We start from the raw sequence: 19,080 nt of genomic DNA on the forward strand, positions 1-19,080 counted from the left end.
TTAAAAGTAAAATTCCTGTAAAAAAAAGAAAAACTTGATATTTTTATTACGAAAGAAAAGCATACTTATGAAGAAGAGTAATTAATTATAGTGATGATGAAGTTTCAAGAGATTAATAATAGTGTTTATTTATTTTACAATTGCACTATAGATAAAACTTTTGGATGTTGTTATCTTGTTAATAAATATTTTAGATGTTCTTGGATGTTAATGGATATTTATATATGAGGATATTTTATATTTGTGACTTAATTTTATTTATATTTATGTCTTTTATTAATAATTTTGTTGGTTTATTTTTATTTTTTTTTAATAAAAAGATGATAAATATAAAAAATAACATTTTTTCTTAAACGGGCCAAAAACCCGCGGGCCGGCCCTAAACCCTGTAGTTTAAGGGACAGACCTAGCAAATTGGGGTATTTTTTAAAATTTCAGTCTTGAAAAGCCGGCCCTTTTAAGCCCGCCAGCTCTAAAACCCAACTCTACTCCTATTGTTTCTTCCTCTCTCCTCATCGTTTTTTATTGCCATCTCCTTTTCTTTCTTCATCTTCATATCTGTTACCTCTTATCCTTTTTTTAATAAACAAAAGGCATCATTCATCATTTAAAGCAAACAAAATTTATGCAGTATAGATTGGCTCGTTATTCTCAATAGATAAACAAAATATTTCTTTAATTAAAAACCAAAAAAAAAAAAACTTCCAATGGGCAAGGAGAAAAAGCATTCTGCAACTGCTTCAAAAGGCAAGCATGTGCACCTAGAAGCACATCAACACAAGCAGAAAAATAGCACCCGAGGTTGACCAATAAGCCCTCACTACTACAATATATTTGATTTGTAACACCTATTTTGTAGTATTTAAATATGAAAACACTACAACTAATATTCATTAATTTATTAAAAAAAAGCATATTCTATAGAATTTTTTTAAGAAAGTGCTACAGCTAGTATGATACTTCCTATAGCGCTTTTTCAAGAAAGCGGTACGGAAGATCTTTTTTTTTTAAAAAAAAATATTATATTTGCTATATTTCACTTGTTGTAGCACTTTTTGAAGAAAGCGTTACAGAAGATTTTTCTAAATATATATATACACTATCCCATTTTCTATAGCAAGGTCTTTGTAAAAATACATATATTAAAATTAAAAAAAAATACACACCTGTTGTAATGCTTTCTTGAGAAAGCAAAAAGTAGTACAACAGGTCATTTTAAACCCGTAGAGTTTTGTGAACCAAACGCTACAGGAGGTCCCACTTAGAAAATGCTACAGCAGTGGGCTATTTTTTTTTATTTCTCTTTGTTTTTTCCCCTCTCTTTTTCCCCCCACATCATCACCTCTGACCAGTCCCACTGCTCATCTTCACCATTTTTCTTACTTCCCATTTCCCCATAGCTCCTCTTGTCTTCACACTCACTTGCTCCTTTCCACCAAGCATCCCCATCTCTCATTTTCCCTCCCCACTTTACTTTCCATACCACGATCCTTATGTTCATCTCCACCTATGATCCCCACCCCAGTTTTTCCTTCTTTATTCCTACTATTTTTTTGTCCTCACACTATTTTTCCTTCCTCATTTCCACCCCCTTTCGGTTTCTACCCACGGTCCCAATCCCCTTCCATTCCCAACTCCTCTTTCCTTGTCCCTATCCCAACTACTCTTTGTCCTCACCCCTCTTTCCCATCCCCAATCCTCTTTCTCATCCCGACTCTCTTTTTATTTTATTTATTTTTTTACGAGACATTCAATATAGTTCTACTCAATTGTAGATTTTTATGCCTTTTGTCTTTACCCCTCATCCTCATCCCCACTCTCTCTATTCTTTATTTATTTTTTTGCTTATTTTTTTGCAGGGCACTCAGTATAGTTCAGTTCAATCTATCATACATTGTAAGTATTTTTATTTTTTAAGGTCATATTATTTTAAAAGCTTACAAATTTAAGCTTGTTAGTAATAAATATTTTAACTTGCTTAATATCTTTTTACTTTAGTTGGTTAGATTTTGTAAAATTATTCATTTATTTTACTTTACTTATTTGCTTATTTTTTTTAGGGCACTCAATATTAGTTTAGCTCAATTTACAATACATTGTAAATATTTTTACTTTTTAAGCTGACACTATTTTGAAAGCTTACAAATGTAAGTTTGTTGATAATAAATATTTTAATTTGCTTAATATATCTTATTGTAGCTGGTTAGAGTTTGTAAAACTATTTATTGATGAAAACTTAAAATATGTTAGAAAATTAATGAGACATGATTAATTATTATTAGTTACATATGAAAGTATGTGATAGTCATAATTTTTTATTTTCTATTTTAGGTGGAATAATGTGTTGGCAAATATGATCTTTATTGTTATGCGCTGTTGAAAATTGATGACACATGCTATATGAATTGTTTAATTAAGTACCATTAGTTAAAAAGAAGTTTTAGGTCCCGAAAATTTTTAAGTTGTTGTGCTGGTAAATTTTGTTAAGTAAAGAATATTATTTAAACAACTATTTACATAGTTTTGTAATTTGATATTGTGAGATATGCAAGTTAAAATGGTCCAAACATATGATATAACAAGAAGAATAACTAAAGAAGTAATGTCACAATATTTAATTTGTTGGCTTTGAATACTTTCTATTTTAGATTTGATATATGTTAGCAAATATGATTTTTTGTTGTTGTTTTTAACTGTGGAAAATCATTGAGTTTTGCTAGATTAATTGATTGATTAGATAATATTAGTCAAAAGAGATAGCTTGAACTTGGAAAATTTCCATTTTTAAGCCATCATGCTGCCGATTTTATTTTGAGATAAATAACAAAATATAGAAAGTTATTAATAAGTATAATAATTATGTACTTAATTGTTTATTTATAAGAGGTTGAAGACATGGATCAAAAATGGAAGTCATCTGTTCAATGGAATATTTAAATGGGGTGAAAGAGTTTATTGATTTTGTAATGAGGCATGCAAAAGATCCTAAAAAGATTGTTTGTCCTTGCTTAGCGTGTTGTTATGGAAAGCAAATTAGTCTGCCTAATTTGCTAGATCATTTAATGTGTCATGGAATTGATCAATCCTATACATGATGGACAAGGCATGGTGAGACTTATGATTCATGTAGTGATCAAGTTCATATCACAAGTCATGCTTTAAATGAGTTTGGCACAAGCATATGTGATGAGGATAATGGTCTTAAAGATATGCTAAATGCAATTGAAGAGAATCTTTGTGATTGTCCTAATTTATTCGAGATATTAAAAAGTGATGCAGAAAAACCATTGTATGTTGGATGTACAAAACACACAAGATTGCTAGCAGTATTAAAATTGTATAACTTGAAAGCATATATGGATGGAGTGATTTGAGTTTTACTACATTGCTTATACTTTTACAAGACATGCTTCCAGAGAAAAATGAACTTCATACCAAAACATACAAGGCTAAGCAAATTTTTTACTCTAATGGCATGGGTTATGAGAAAATACACGCAAGTCCTAATGATTGCATTTTATTTGGAAATCAGTATGCATCGTTGGAGAAGTGCCCTATATGCAATGCATTGTGATATGGGAAGAAAGGTAAAAATTCTTTGAAGGTCCTTTGGTATTTTCCCATTATTCCAAGATTTAGGCTTATGTAGAGTAATGTGAAAATTGCTAAGCAGTTGACATGGCATGCAAATGAAAGGATTGAAGATACAAAACTTAGGCACCCTGTAGACTCTCCATAATGGGAAAAAATTGATTATAAGTATCCTAAATTTGGGGAAGAAGAAAGGAACCTACAACTTGTATTAGCAATTGATGGAATTAATCCGCATGGTGTTCAGAGTAGTACCATCACACATAGGCAATGGTATTGATGATATACAACCTTCCTCGATGCTTGATCATTAAACATAAGTTTATAATGCTATCCATGTTAATTTCTGGGCTCAAACAGTCTGGAAATGATATAGATGTGTACTTGGCTCCTTTAATTGATGACTTAAAGCTGATGTGAGAAACTGGCGTGAATATGTATGATGGGTATAGGAAGAAAATTTTTAATTTAAGAGCCATGCTATTTGGCACAATTAATTATTTTTGAGCTTATGGTAATCTATCAAGATATAGCATAAAAGGATATTGTGCATGTCCTGTATGTGCAGATAATACTCACTCAATGCGATTGGATCATTATAAGAAAAATGTCTATATGGGACATTGTAGATTCTTACCTTTAAAATATCGTTGGAGGAAAGTGGGAAAAGGCTTTTAATGGGCACTCAGAGGAAGGTAATCTACCAAAGATATTGACTAGTGAGCAGGTTTTTGAGAAGGTGAAAGACTTAGATAACAATTTTCGCAAGCATTTTGCAAAACATGTTGTGACAAATGGTTGGAAGAAAAGGTCAATGTTCTTTGAACTTTCATATTGGAAGTTTTTGCATGTGAGACATTTTCTTGATGTGATGCATATTGAAAAAAATATTTGTGATAGTTTAATTGACACATTACTCATTAGGCAAGGAAAAAGTAAGGATAGTGTCAATGCGAGGTTGGATTTGGTCACCTCGGGAATAAGAAAAGAGTTAGCACCGGTTGAGAAAGGATGTCGTACTTATTTGCCTCCTACAACTTATACTCTTTCAAGGAAGGAAAAAAAAAAATCCTTTTATGAGTTTCTACATGGAATTAAAGTTCCAAAAGGCTACTCCTCAAATGTCAAAAGCATTATATCAGTGAAAGAGTTAAAGTTGAAGAACCTTAAGTCTCATGATTGTTATGTGCTTCTACAAAATTTATTACCAGTTGGTATACGATCTATTTTACACAAAAAAGTGCAAAACACTATCACTAAACTTTGCATGTTCTTCAAGTTGTTTTGTAATAAAATGGTTGACTCAATGAAGTTGCAAGATTTGCAAAGGCAAATTATTTGTACTTTGTGTGGACTTGAAATGTATTTTCCACTTTTATTTTTTGACATCACAGTTCATGCAACCATGCACTTGGTCAAAGAGGTTCAAATGTTTGGCCTAGTTTCTTTGAGATGTATGTATTTGATTGAGCATTTTATAGAAGTTTTAAAAGGGTAAGTGAAAAATAGATATCAACCAGAGGATTGTATTACTGAATGGTATATGGTTGAGAAAGCAAGTGACTTATGTGCTGATTATCTATCTAATGTCGAACATGTAGGGAATCTCAAAGTCTCATCATGATGGGCAGAGATCAGGGAGTAATGTGATAAGCATATTAATGATTGAATGGGAGCAAGCTCACTTATATATACTGCATAACATTGATGAAGTTGAACCATTTGTTGAAGAACACAAGAATATTCTTCGCGGTATATTTGGTGATAGGAATGAAAATTTGATAACAAAAGAACACAATTGGCATTTTGCCCATTGGTTGAAAAGATACATCATTGATAAGTTGGACAAGAATCCTAATTCAGTTTCTAAAAAACTGATATGGTTATCAAAAGGACTGACCTTTCATGTATTATCTTACACTGGTTTTGCAATCAGCAGTTAGACATTCTATACACAAGACCAAGATGAAGTAGCACAATGCAAAATAGTGGTGTAACACTTATTGCTGGCTCTTAGCATATATCCAGTGCTAAGGACATAAACCCTATCTATGCACAAATGTCATATTTTGGTGTCATTGAACGCATATGAGAGTTAGATTACTCTATGTTCAGGATCCCTGTTTTTAGATGTAAGTGGGTTAACAACAACAATGTATTGCAGATAGATGAGTTAGGGTTTATTTAGGTGGACCCTTCCAAAGTTGGATATAAAGATGATCCTTTTATTCTAGCCTCACAAGTAGAACAAGTGTTTTTCATTCTAGATTCTGCTAAGAAGAATTGGTTCATTATACTTCCATCGAACGAAAAGCATAAAAAAGAAGACGGTACTGAAGGTGATGAATACATGACTATAGATGAGGATGATCCTATGTTTGAAACATTAGGATCAGAAGATTTTGATGTAGATGAAGAAGAAGATGAGAGTGAACCCTTATACATTAGATATGATCATAAGGAGGGAAATTGGGTTAATATATCAATTTAAACTACTAGGAGAATCAAGAGAAACACTATTTTAAATCAAACAAGAAAGAGAAAAAGAACATGAGTTGCTTGAATTTACTTGCATGTTTCAATTCTTTTTTTAAATTATTTTACTTACTTTTCTCAACTCTCTCATTATTAACTAATGTTTTGTCTACTTCAATTATTTTGTAAGAAAATAGATTCTCTACTGAAGATGATGTTAATATTCTTGAGCAAAATGAGGATAATCTCAACATTTCTTAGAAGAATGAGGATAATGTCACAGTTCTTTTATATATTCAGAGAGGTGTGTGTGTGTGTGTGTGTGTGTTGGTTGTAGCCCGTGATAGGACCATTATAGCTAAGTTGATTAAGTTGAGAAACAAGGGGATCAAATCATCAATTGAGTGGAATTCCAAGAAGTAACCAATTGGACCCAATCGTGGCAAATTTACTAGTTTCATTGATACTTTTGTACAAGTTAGAGTCCCTTGTACATTTGACAATTGGAGAAGAGTCCTAAATCAATATAAGAAATTAGTTTGGAATGAAGTAGAGGTAAAATATTAATTATTCTAACATTTTGGTTATTTTTCTCGTATGATCACACTTGAACCAATTAAATATGGTTTTTCTTATAATCTTGTTTTGTTATTGATGAGACTCAAAAGAGCTATGTGCTAATGAAAGTTGGCACTCTTCTAAGAAAGTTTCATTCTAATCTAGTTAAATACTACATAAGAGATTATAATGAGAATATCATTCCAACACCACTGAGTTTACATGATGGTATCATCGATCAAGAACAATGGGATATCTTTTTAAAGTCACACACAACTGAGCAATTTCATGTAATAATAGACTTTTCCAATTGTAGTCTATATGTTACTATTAATAATTTTTATCTAAACAGGAATTAAGTTACAAAAATCGGTCCCAATTGATAAACATAAAATATCGCTATAGACAAGGACGAATAGGATATGAACAAATAGAGCAAACATTAGTATATGAACTAATAATTGCTTGATATGTATAAAATTTATTAGAGTAATTTTTAAATTTAACTAATTCTAATATGTAGATAAAAGAATCAAACTTAAATATTACACAATTATCACGGCATGCATTGTGGTTGGCTAGTTGCATTAACAAGAAAGGTGAAATTGTTCATGACGAAGTTGGAAGAGTTGTAGAGTATTGTGTAAATATTATATGTTCCATTAAATAGTTTTTATTTAAATTATTCTATTTTATAATAAATAATTTTATCATTCTTTTTGTGCAAGCAATCAATCACACAAGAATCACCAAAGAAAGCCTAACGTATTGACATGTCGATTTGTTTAGTAGAGCATAAAATGTACTTGAAGTTTCTAGTCACGTTTGAGGTGTTGGTTTTGGAGTGACACCGATATCTTACTTTAGACCCCAAAAGTGCTGCAGCAGAAATGAGATTTCACAACTAAAAGAGGAAATGCATTCTTTCAAGCAGAAAATCCAAGAACAATTTTTTGAACAAACTTGTGTAATGCAACAACAAAATATGCAATTAATAGACTAGCTATAGAGCTACATACAACACGGGGTAGGACCAAACATTCAAACATGTAATAGCCCAAGCGTGAATGATAGTTGTACTTTGGTTCCTAAACTCCCTCTTCCTCTGATAAGTTTTCTCTAGTCTTTTCCTCTAAGTTTTTATCTATTTAACTTTTAATTTCTTTATAATTTCTTCTTTATTAACTCTATTTTTTTTGGTAGGGCAACTCAAATTCTAAATTGTATTTGGATCAATCTTTTAAGAATGCAGTTGCTATGGGTGTTGTTTACAGTAATGGTGATGAATTTCTACATAATTCACAATTGCCTGAGAACATACTTTGTGTAAGGATTGATGTTTGCACCAATGGAGATGCTCAATTACCATTTCCTACTCTTGATCGGCAAACAATGGTAAGAGATGTTATAGGTGCTTATGTTGCATGGCCTATGGGTCTCATTGAGCCATTTCAAAAGGTAATAAATTTACATTTTCCTATATTATTTATTTATATTATTATAATTATTTGATTTAGTTTCATAATTTTTATAAGTTACACAGTTGAGGAGCAAACAAATTCAATTGGCTAGTAGCAATTCTAAAGTTCAACAAGTATATCAAAAAAGAAAGGCTGAGCTAGTTAAATAAGTCAGAAACAAATTACCTCATATCGCAGTCAATTGGAATTGATTGTACCTAATTTCTTTCAGGAAGGAAATGGTATTCAAGTAGAGTTTGATAGGCACATCTACAGCGCAAATGATATATTTGGCAATATTGATTGGCACGTTTTGGATGACATACTTCATTTTAGATGGTTGGTGCTACAGTTATTAACATATGGATTAAGTATTTTATCATTCTTATTATTTATCATTTAATGTTATTAGTCTTAATCTAATTATTTGTTTTCATATGAAGGCACTTGTACCATGACTTGTTGATGGACAATGAGAGAGTAAAATTCTCATTTATCAATCCCTATATGATAGGCCAACATACTGGGAAAAAAGACATTGATTTTCAATCTAACAAGATTAGAGTACTTTTCAACAAAAGGAACTCGTAATATGTTATTTCTAGCGCCATTCAATGCGGGGTGAGTCATTGGTTGTACTCTTATAAGTTATGATTTTTTAATTATTTTGCTATTTTGATTTGGTTAAACGATTTTTAAAAATTTTAGGCAATATTGGATATTGATTGTGATCAATCCAGCGACACCTTTGGGTCCCCTTATTTACTATTTGGATCCTTTAGAGCATGGTGAACCAAGAGACCGTCCAGACATAATAAGGCTGCTCAATAGGTAAGTGTCTACCCATTCACATGTGTGTATATTTGTACGATTGAAGAACCAATTTACTTTCAACTTTATTTTGTTAGTGCGTTGATTGGCTATCGAGATTTTGCATCATTGAGTTATTCTAAAGCCCCTGACACCACAAAAAGCTACGTGTGGAAAAAAATTAAAGTATTTATTTAAATTTACTCTAGTTTTGAAAAAACCACTTGTATTCATAAATTGATTTAATTATTTGATGATATTACTGCAGTGCCCTTTCAAACCCAATATTAATGATTATGATTACTATATTATGAGATTCATGAAAGACATTATTACTCATGATCAAACTTTTATTCCTGACAGTGTAAGTAGTTTTAGTTTAACTTTATATTGTTTATTAACTTTAATTATTGTCTAATAGTTAATTTTTAGTGATTTTAATTGGCTATATATGTAAATTATTGAGCAGTATTATGAAGATGCACATTGCGCAAAGTACACTGACAACTAAGTAGATAAAGTCATTAAAGAGTGGTGTAGATATGTGTTCCAACAATACTTTATATAAGTGGATCATTTTATAGCTTCTCTCCTATGTTTTGCCTTTAGTTGAGAAGAATTAGAACTAGATTGATTTTGTTCACAACTTATGTCAAGATACATAATAGTGATGTAAGTTTGCTAATTAATTAGTTATGTTGTTCTAAGAATTTTATTGTATGCATCTGATCTTTGAATTTTGTTGGCAATTGAGAAATTTCTATGTAAAGTTTCTGTAAATGTGGTTTTGAAAATTATATAGAAAATATTTTTTTAAACAATTATATATTCTATAGCATTTCATTAAAAAAAGTGCTATAGAATATCAATTAATTTTTTTAAAACAAAAAAATACTTCTGTAGTGCTTCCATAAGAAAGTGCTACAGAAATTATAACTCGTAACCCTTTACTGGTAAAGCGCTATAGGATGTAATATGTTCTGTAGAACTTTCCTGATAAAACGTTACAAGAAATGCTTCTCCTGTAGCGCTTTCTTAGGAAAACGTTACAGGAAGTTACCATAATAAAAAATAATAATAAGTTACCATATTAAAAAAATAAAAATTTTTTGTAGCGCTTCAAAAGCGCTACAGCTTATTCCCAACATCTTTTGTAATAGGTTTGAATGTAGCGTTTTGAAAATGCTACAAAAGTAAAAAAATAAGCGCTACAGTTAGCTTTTTCTGTAGTAATGCCTTTAGCTCAATCATCAAATTTACATCGTGTCTAGTGTTCATAGCCTATATATAAATACTTTTGAAGTGAGATTTTTTTTATATACAAAAGTAGACTCAACAAGCTTTTCAACACCTACCTCAATAAAAATGTTTTCATATGAAAAAGATATGATTTTTCAAATCTGATTCAAAATCTAGTGAGAAAAATTCTTTTGACCCTTGCTCACTATTTTGATCATAACTTTAAAATTACGAAGTGTGTGTAAATGGATCTTGTTGCATTAAAAACTAGATTTGGATAGCTTTTGAATGATATGGGTTATTTATCCAATTTGAATTTAAATTGAGAAAATCATAACTAATTGAAAGTTATTTTGTTCAATGCGTAAAAAACAGAGTATGACAAAATCTGAGTAAATTCAAATTTTATGCAAAAGTTAGAGTGTATAATGCATAAATTGGAATTGAAAAATATAATGCGCAGAAGAAGAATATATTATTTCACGATGATCGAATACATATATATACAGGAGCATAATCGTAAAGCCCATATCCAAAGGATCCCACATTATCCTCTTACTGATCTTATATTCTCTCTCCCTATAATATCTACATATCACGCTATATCTCACAATATCCGGATATATCCTATCTTTGACTTCCAACAGGAATTTTTTGATACAAATTCTAATTTACATTAATAAACTCATGGTTAAGTTTTAAACTGTGACAAGGAAATGAGCCAATTCAAATTTGATGCAAGAAAATTTGAATTTGTTACATCAAGTTCGAATTTTCTTAAGCAGATTCAAATTAGATGCAATAAAATTTAAATTACAACTTTAACTTCTTCTTTTTTACCTGATAACTTTGATTAATATTATTATAATATCTCACAAACTATAAATACTTTTAAAGTAAAAAATTGTTTGATGTAAATCCAAGCTTAATCAGCTTTTTAATAACGTCTATCTCAATAATCTAATTACGCAACATTACACTTTTTTTGTGTGGAAACGTTTGTGACATTTGCTTACTGTCTTAAAAATAAATTCCAAAATACAAGAAGTTTTTGAATGGGTCATGTTACATTAGAAATTAAACCTCAGAGCTTTCCAATGATAGATCATTTGACCTATTTAAATTTAAATTAAAGAATATATATTCACCAAAAATTTTAATTGACTTTATTTTTGTCCATTCAGATTTATAAATTGCTTGATCATATTTCATTCTTTTTTTTCTGTTTATAGATGTATTTCATTCCTTGTTCAAATTTCTCTATTATATTTGATTTTATATTTTTTTATTTTTTATTTAATATATATAATTTTTATATTTATATTGAATACTCATATTTATTTATTCAAATTATAGTATTTTTTATTCATCCATTTTTTAATCATTAAATTTTTTAATAATATTGTATTTCTATAAAGTTGAAAAGCATTCTGATATAATAATATTATATTCTTTTATTAAGGATAATAGAGTGAACTTGAACACTTTTTCATCCTATTTTTATCCAACTAAATATAAAATTTTTATCAACCTATTTTTCATTTTAGTGCTTGCCAAACAGACCCTCAGATGAGAAATTTTTTATTCTATTCTTATCCTTTCTAACCAATTCTTTTTACCAAACGGGTCATTAACTTTTCATCTTTTTTTTTTTAAATATTTCATAGGCAGTTTGGCAGCTTTTGAAAGTACTTAAAAAAAAAAAAATTCAAACACCCATTATTTTCCCATTCTCTTCTCTCTTCCTCTGCCTCGCTCACAGCACGCGTCTCTACCAAAGCGCCCACGCCTTTTCGTAACAACCACGGTAATAATTGAGATACCTTTTCATAACAACCGTGGTAATAATTGAGCTTGTATGGGACTTTGGGTTAGCATTATTGCGTGAGACTGTGAGAGTTTTGTAAATTAAAGTTGAAATGGGAGTGAATTAGTATAATACAATTTATATTTAGATAAATTTTTATAAAAAAAAGAGTCAGTGTAACAGAAATTTATTTGAATATGTTATATTGAAAAATCAGTTTTAAAAAGTTCAAATTTAAAAAAAAAAACAAAAACAAACATAAAAAATTCACACATAATTCACTTGCTCCTAAGCCATTGACAAGTTTGAAGTGCTAATAAAAACATCTAACAAAAGGCTATTGAAAATAATTCATACATACTAATAAAAATAATTAAAAACATTAAATTTGTTATAAAATTCAAGTGATAACTATACTAAACTCTAACATTATAATAATTTCTATTGTCGCACTATTCTTACTAAATATGAGTATATATGAAAAAAAATATTTAATAGTCTTTAAAACTATCAAATATTTTATAAAAAGGACTAAAAACACCTTCCAAAATGGGTCCCCTAAATAGGAAGTGAAGTAGTAATAAATAGGAGGAAATTTATTTCTTATCATTTTTTATTTACAATGCTTGGTCCTGCTTAAATGATTATTGATACCTCCTCCATGGTCGCTAATTTTCAGATTTATTTTTTGCCGGCTTTCAGATTTATTTTGTCACTAAAAAAATACCTATATTTTAATATTTTCTTGATCTGTATGTCGTGAAAAAACAAAAAAGTGTGATCCATGATGAAGGATGGAGGATATTTCAACTCTTCCCATTTCCATTCCTTCCCATGCTTTTATAAATAATTGAAGATTTGTCCATCATATATTTCGACTCTTCCCATTTCCACGCCTTCCCATGCTATTATAAATAACTGAAGATTTTGTCCATCATATAAAATTTAAGAAATAAATTATAAATAGTGAAATTTTAAAGAAAACTAATAATATATTAATAATTTTGATAAATGTTGATCAGACAAAAAGAAAAATTTGAAAAATGTAACTTTTTATTATAAATTTTATACTTTATAAATACAGGAAAATGGCAAAAAAAAGACCCTTAAAAATATGAAATAACAAAATGGGTTTTTAAATTAACATAATTATTTGAAGAGATCAGGTCTTAAATTATAAATATAAAATGATAGTCAAAAGACCAAAAAGCCCTTCTGCATCTTATATCGTCTTCTCATTTGCAGACACAAAACCATGTTCTTTAGCCTAGCTAAACTAACCATCTTCAATCTATCTTCTTCAACCTAACTAATTAAACTCATCTTCAACCTAGCTAAACTTCATCATCTTTGTTATGTCTACCTTCACTTCCTCTCCTTTCCCTCTCTTGAAGAAGCTGCTGTCAAACAACGCATCACAACTACCATCTTTGTATTGAACCTCCTCTCTCTACTCTTAGATGCCATACAAACTATATTTGTCTTCTAGATTCAAAGTGTTTGTGAAGACCGCTGGTATGCATCGATATGAGTGGCTGGAAAATGTTGATTGTTGAGCTGCTGGGTTTTTGGAGGGGTTCGAAGAAGACTGCTACAAGATAGTGAGTTAATTTATGCAGAAACTGGTTGCTGTTGAAGAACCATTGGTTTTTTGTTATTTAGCTTACCACTGTTGTAATTTTGCTTAGTAGTATTGTAACTACAAATTTGTTACTATGATGACAGCACCATGACATGAAAATATCAAAATGTTAGTCTTTTATTTATGGGCAAATCAATGTTAAAATTTTGTATTTATCAGTCCTAAAGGGTAACAATGTATATATATTTAATGTTTTGAAGTTAATGAGAAACCCAGTCACATACTTGTGATTTTGCTTATCAAACTTGTTATTTGGCTTACCACTTTTGTTATTTGGTAATGAAATGTGAAAATAATGACAAGTTTTCATAAAACTTAATTTCATGAGAAATCCAGTCACAAAATGTTATTTTGCTTATGACTCTTGTCAATTAGCTTACTTCTCTTATCATTTGGCAGTAAAATGTGAGAATAATAGCAACTTTTCATGAAACTCAATTTTATGAGAAACTCAGCCATGGAATTGTTATTTCGCTTACTGCCATTGTCATTTAGCTTACCTCTTTTGTCATTTGGAGGTGAAATATGAAAATAATGACAACTTTTTATGACACATAATTTCATCAGAAACTCAGTCACATGCTTGTAATTTCACTTACCAAACTTGCCATTTGGCTTACCACTCTTGTTATTTAGTAGTGAAATGCAGAAATAATGGCAAATTTTATGAAACTTAAATTCATGAGAGACCCAATCACAGAATTATTATTTTGCTCACTACTCTTGTCATTTGGCTTACTGCTCTTGCTATTTGGTAGTGAAATGTGAGAATAATATTAACTTTTTCATGAAACTTGATTTCATTAAAAACCCAATCACTGAGCTTGTTATTTCACTTGCCAAACTTGTTATTTGCCTTATTACTTTTGTCATTTGATAGTAAAATGTGGAAATAATGACAAATTTTTATGAAACATAATTTCATTGGAAACTTAGTCACATGTTTGTAATTTTACTTACCAAACTTGTTATTTGGCTTACCACTCTTTTCATTTGGCAGCGAAATATGAGAATAATGACAACCTTTCATCAAACTTAATTTCATGGAAAATTCAATCACAAAATTATTATTTTGCTTATTACTCTTGTCATTGGCAGTAAAATATGGAAATAATGGCAACTTTTCATTAAACTTAATTTTATCAAAAACCCAGCTACATGGTTATTATTTCGCTTACCACACTTGTTATTTGGTTTAACACTCTTGTCATTGGCAACTCAACTTTATGAGAAATCGAATGATACACTTGTTATTTCACTTAACACACTTGTCATTTGGTTATATAGTATGAAAATAATGACAACTTCTCATAAATTAGGTAAATATCATGTCAGCTATACATAATTGTCATTAACACACTACAAAAAAAACAGTGTTTTGTAGGGGTTATTTTGCAATGATTATAAATAACTGCTGCTAATCCAAGAATTTGCAGCAGTTAAAAAAAAACTGCTACAAATATACAATGGTTTGACTCTAAAATTTAAGTTTGCAGCGATTAATTGTGCGTTAGCCGCAGTTAGAATAAAATTGCCACAAAATAATGGTGCCAAAATTTGGCGCCACATGGCAGGGACATTTGCAGCGATATTTAGCAGCAATTTGGAGGAAAAAACCGCTAGGAAAATTATTGGGTCCAAATTTGCCGCTGCAAAAGTTACACATATTTTGCAGCAGTTATAATAGAACCGCTGCAAAATAAGAGAGTTTGTAGCGGTTATATATAATTACTACAAACTCTGCAGCAGTTTGTGCAGCGGTTCACCTGCAATGGTTTGATACAACCACTACAGAAGCGGCCGCGACAGAAACCAGGGAGGCCCCTTATATATTTATATGTCTTTGGTTTTTTTTTTTGGCTGCGTTGGTACCTATCTTGACAAGTTTTAAGGGGGTCTCACTCTGAAGATCTTTTTCCGGGTTAGTATTTTTAGTATAAACTGATTAAAATTTTGTATATAAAATTTATTTAATTAAGAATGCATTTTATGTTGTTGTTTAGAAATTATCTGTTTGTATTTGAATATGTTTATTTATTTATCTTTGGATTTTTAACTATCACTGCATAATTAATTTGTTTTTCATTTTGTGTAGTTATAGATTATAAATGTAATGAATATATGAATTGAGTTGGTTAAATTAATTGTTGATGTAATATTAATTGTAATTAATTTGTTATATATATAAAGATTGTTACGTGCGGTTTAAGAACTGAACATATAAACTTTTTTAGTAAATGTTATAATTTATTTGTTACTGTAGACATTTGTTTTTATATGTTAATGTAATAATTTATTTATTTATTTTATAAACATTTAATTATTTCAATATTGATTTAAATAATTGTTTAACATTAACTATTTATAAATAATTTGAGTTTGTTGTACTTTACATATTGATTTGTACTTATAATAATTATTCATATAGAATTTATAAAAAATGCATTTGTTACATAATTATTTAATAATTTGGATTATGTAATTCATTAATTAAATTGGATATTAATTAAATTGTAATTCTGTACTTTTTAAATATATAGTTATAATTATGTCTCGACGTAATGGAAAGGCACTTATGGAATATTCAGAGCCGTCTTGTCGAGGTTGAGGTTGAGCTCATGATGAGGGCCCTTGGTCACCCCTGCATGTTGACAATAACGAGCAGAGCATAGATATTAATTTAGATTTAGATGATTTTGATGCGAGGATAATACGACAAGTGGAGAGTTTCATTGATGAAGATGTGGAGAGGGACCGAAATATGCCTTGTCATTCTGTTGCACAGGGGAGGGGATTTCATATTCAAATTATGTGTATGTCAAATTTATTATATTTTTAATAATTATTTAATTATTTAATGTAATTGTGGTCTTTAACTTTACAGACCCTGAAGGACATATATATGAAGCCACATTGGTCATGAGACAAGTGCATGTGTTGGATCCAGACCATCGTATACTTGTAGAGTGGGATGAAAGGATGAACCAGCCAATGGGTACTGGTGGCACTGTTTTTAACAGATACCTTGCTGAATTGAGGCACAATTATGTTAATTTTCCCATATATTATGAGAACTAGCATAAGATGGAAACGAACAGGAAGAACTTTATTTGGACTGACATTGTAAAGGTAAATAATGTAACCGCAAGTATTATTTGTCATGTTCAAATATTATATTTAATTTAAAAGTAAATGTAAATTTTTTTGTATTTTGATGGTACAGAAAAGATTTGCTGTGATGGATGATCGTAAGAATCATGCCCTTCAAAAACTGGACGATGCGTGGAAGAATACAAGAGGGTAGCTGTATATGGCTAGAAATGCGGATGGAACAAGACCAATAGATGAAGTGATGAGGGATGTGTCACATCCCAAAATTTTTTATCTGGCAATAAAGGATCAAAAATTGGGATGAGGGTCAATGTAGAAACTAGACAGAAAAATAAAATAACTTTTGATATGAAACCCTGAAAAGGTCCGGACCTACATTTTTGTAATTATCGGTCTGGGAAAGGCAAAATGGAAAATTTTGAGAAAAATTTCAGAAAATCCCTGAAAAATGGGAAAAGTGTAGAGTAGAGGTTTTGAAAACTCAATTAAGGCCAAAAGGTAGAAATTCAGTAAAAATAAATTGTTACAAAATTTCATGTAAACGGAGATTTTTTGGGAAATTATTAAGAAATTGAAGGAAAATAATTATTTTAATTAGTTAGAGGTCTCAATAAATTTACAAGATTGATGGAAAATTCATATAAATGTTTATTTGAATTTATAAAATATTTTTTAGGTCTTGAAAGCTCAAGAATTAATTTGAGGGAATTTATTTTCCCGCAGTGACACGGATAGAGGCCTAATCAGAAAAAATTCAAAATAAATATCTAGAGGTGGTGAAAAATTATGAAAATTTTCAAATAATATTTAAATATTAAAATGTGAATTATCATAGAGAGAAATTAATTTTTAGAGGTTTGAAAAAATTATGGAATGTTACTAGTAAATAGTAACCGATAAAGTTTCAAATAGGTTTGAGATAGTGACTTGGTTTGTGGGCTATCTTATTGGGCCATCCCAAATCATTTGTGGGGCCCACAATGGACCCATTAAAGGCCCAATTTTATGCACTTTCCAGATTCCATCATTTTTATTAAATAAAAAGTGAAAATCAAGGGAAAATGTTTGGAAAAATCTAGTGCAAGGCCACATGTTCAAATCTGATCATTCCCACACTTGATGGCTGCCACCTACACCCTTGAGGTGTCCCTTAATTTGGCCAAATCAGGAGGGAGAGGGCATATGGATTTTTTCTATAAATACCCCTTAGAAAATACATGAAAAATGTCAGAAAATTGGGAAAAAGAAGGGGAGACTCTGTCACTGTTCATCCAGCACCCTTGCACAAAAATTTTAAGGTGTTTTAGGCAAGGAATCATCCAACTTACTTCAAGAAAACACTAAGATATGTCTAAGCATTAATATCCTTAAGTTTTATATTTATTATATTAAGACTTTGGCTTGGAAATCTGGAAATTCTGCCAAAATTTTGGTTGGATGTGTGATGCTTAGAAAAGGATAAAAAATTTAATAATCAAGCAGAATAAGCAAGATTAAGTGATGTATAAATTGATTTTTGGATGAACTCAAGGTTAGGGTTTAAGGGGAGATTTTCGGCCAGCACTGTTTATGAAGGAGTTGATTGTTTTTTATTGATTTGATCATTCCAATGGCTTTAAAACATGTTTTTGTATAGAGATATGTTGTTGGAAAATGTTTAAAATCATTGGAATCAAAAATAGAATTTTTGAAAAATAAATATCCCCTATTCGGCCAAGAGGAGTTCATGGGGAAGGAGTGTGATTTTTAAAAAATCTGATTGCACCATTAGATTCCTCATGAAAAATTATATAAGATTAAGTTATGAGATGAATGATTCTAAAGAAGAAATCAATTTGTTAAAAATCAAAGAAAAAGGAGGGAAATTATTAAGTTAATGTTAAAGAGTTGGAATCAAGTTGTTTAGTGATTAATGTAGCCTATGTTTATGCTTGATTTAATAGGAATTGAGAGGAGGAATTAAGGAGAAGCATTGCTCCTTGTAGGAATTAATTGGACAAGCTTTGCAAAGGTAGCTTTTAATTATAATTTGATTGTTTATCTTGCTTGTTTCTTGTTATTATTGTTGCTTGGATTGGAAGAACTTTTTGGTGACCTTGATTGTTTGATTGACATTGGTTATGTTTTGGCCAAATGCTTTGTGATATCTCAATGTGGATAATATGATGTTCCTCTCCTTGCATGATACTTGGTATGCATTCCTATGAGTTGGGAATAGTTTGGATTACATGACATTTCACAATTAAACTTGCATTGATTTACATGATAATTATAATTCATATGCTACTGTGATTTGTTTGAAATCTCATTCCTCCTAAGGATTGGGCAAGATTTGTATACTTGTCAATCCCGGCTGAGGATTGGGCAAGATTTGTATACTTCAGGAG

General features: G+C 30.1%; 1 protein-coding gene across 1 annotated transcript; it reads left to right on the forward strand.

The window, feature by feature from the left end:
- The first annotated feature begins 5,941 nt into the window (after window positions 1–5,941).
- On the forward strand, window positions 5,942–9,405 carry LOC114742281 (uncharacterized). Its single transcript, XM_028930553.1, has 8 exons — window positions 5,942–6,064; window positions 7,828–8,082; window positions 8,317–8,423; window positions 8,528–8,671; window positions 8,793–8,915; window positions 8,993–9,080; window positions 9,163–9,258; window positions 9,364–9,405. Exons 1-8 carry the CDS (start codon window positions 5,942–5,944, stop codon window positions 9,403–9,405), a joined length of 978 nt encoding a protein of 325 aa, XP_028786386.1.
- Window positions 9,406–19,080: the final 9,675 nt, after the last annotated feature.

Source organism: Neltuma alba, unplaced genomic scaffold (genome assembly GCF_004799145.2).
Source record: "Neltuma alba isolate B1F8T4 unplaced genomic scaffold, ASM479914v2 tig00003699_pilon, whole genome shotgun sequence".
In the NCBI taxonomy this organism is placed as follows: Eukaryota; Viridiplantae; Streptophyta; class Magnoliopsida; order Fabales; family Fabaceae; genus Neltuma; species Neltuma alba.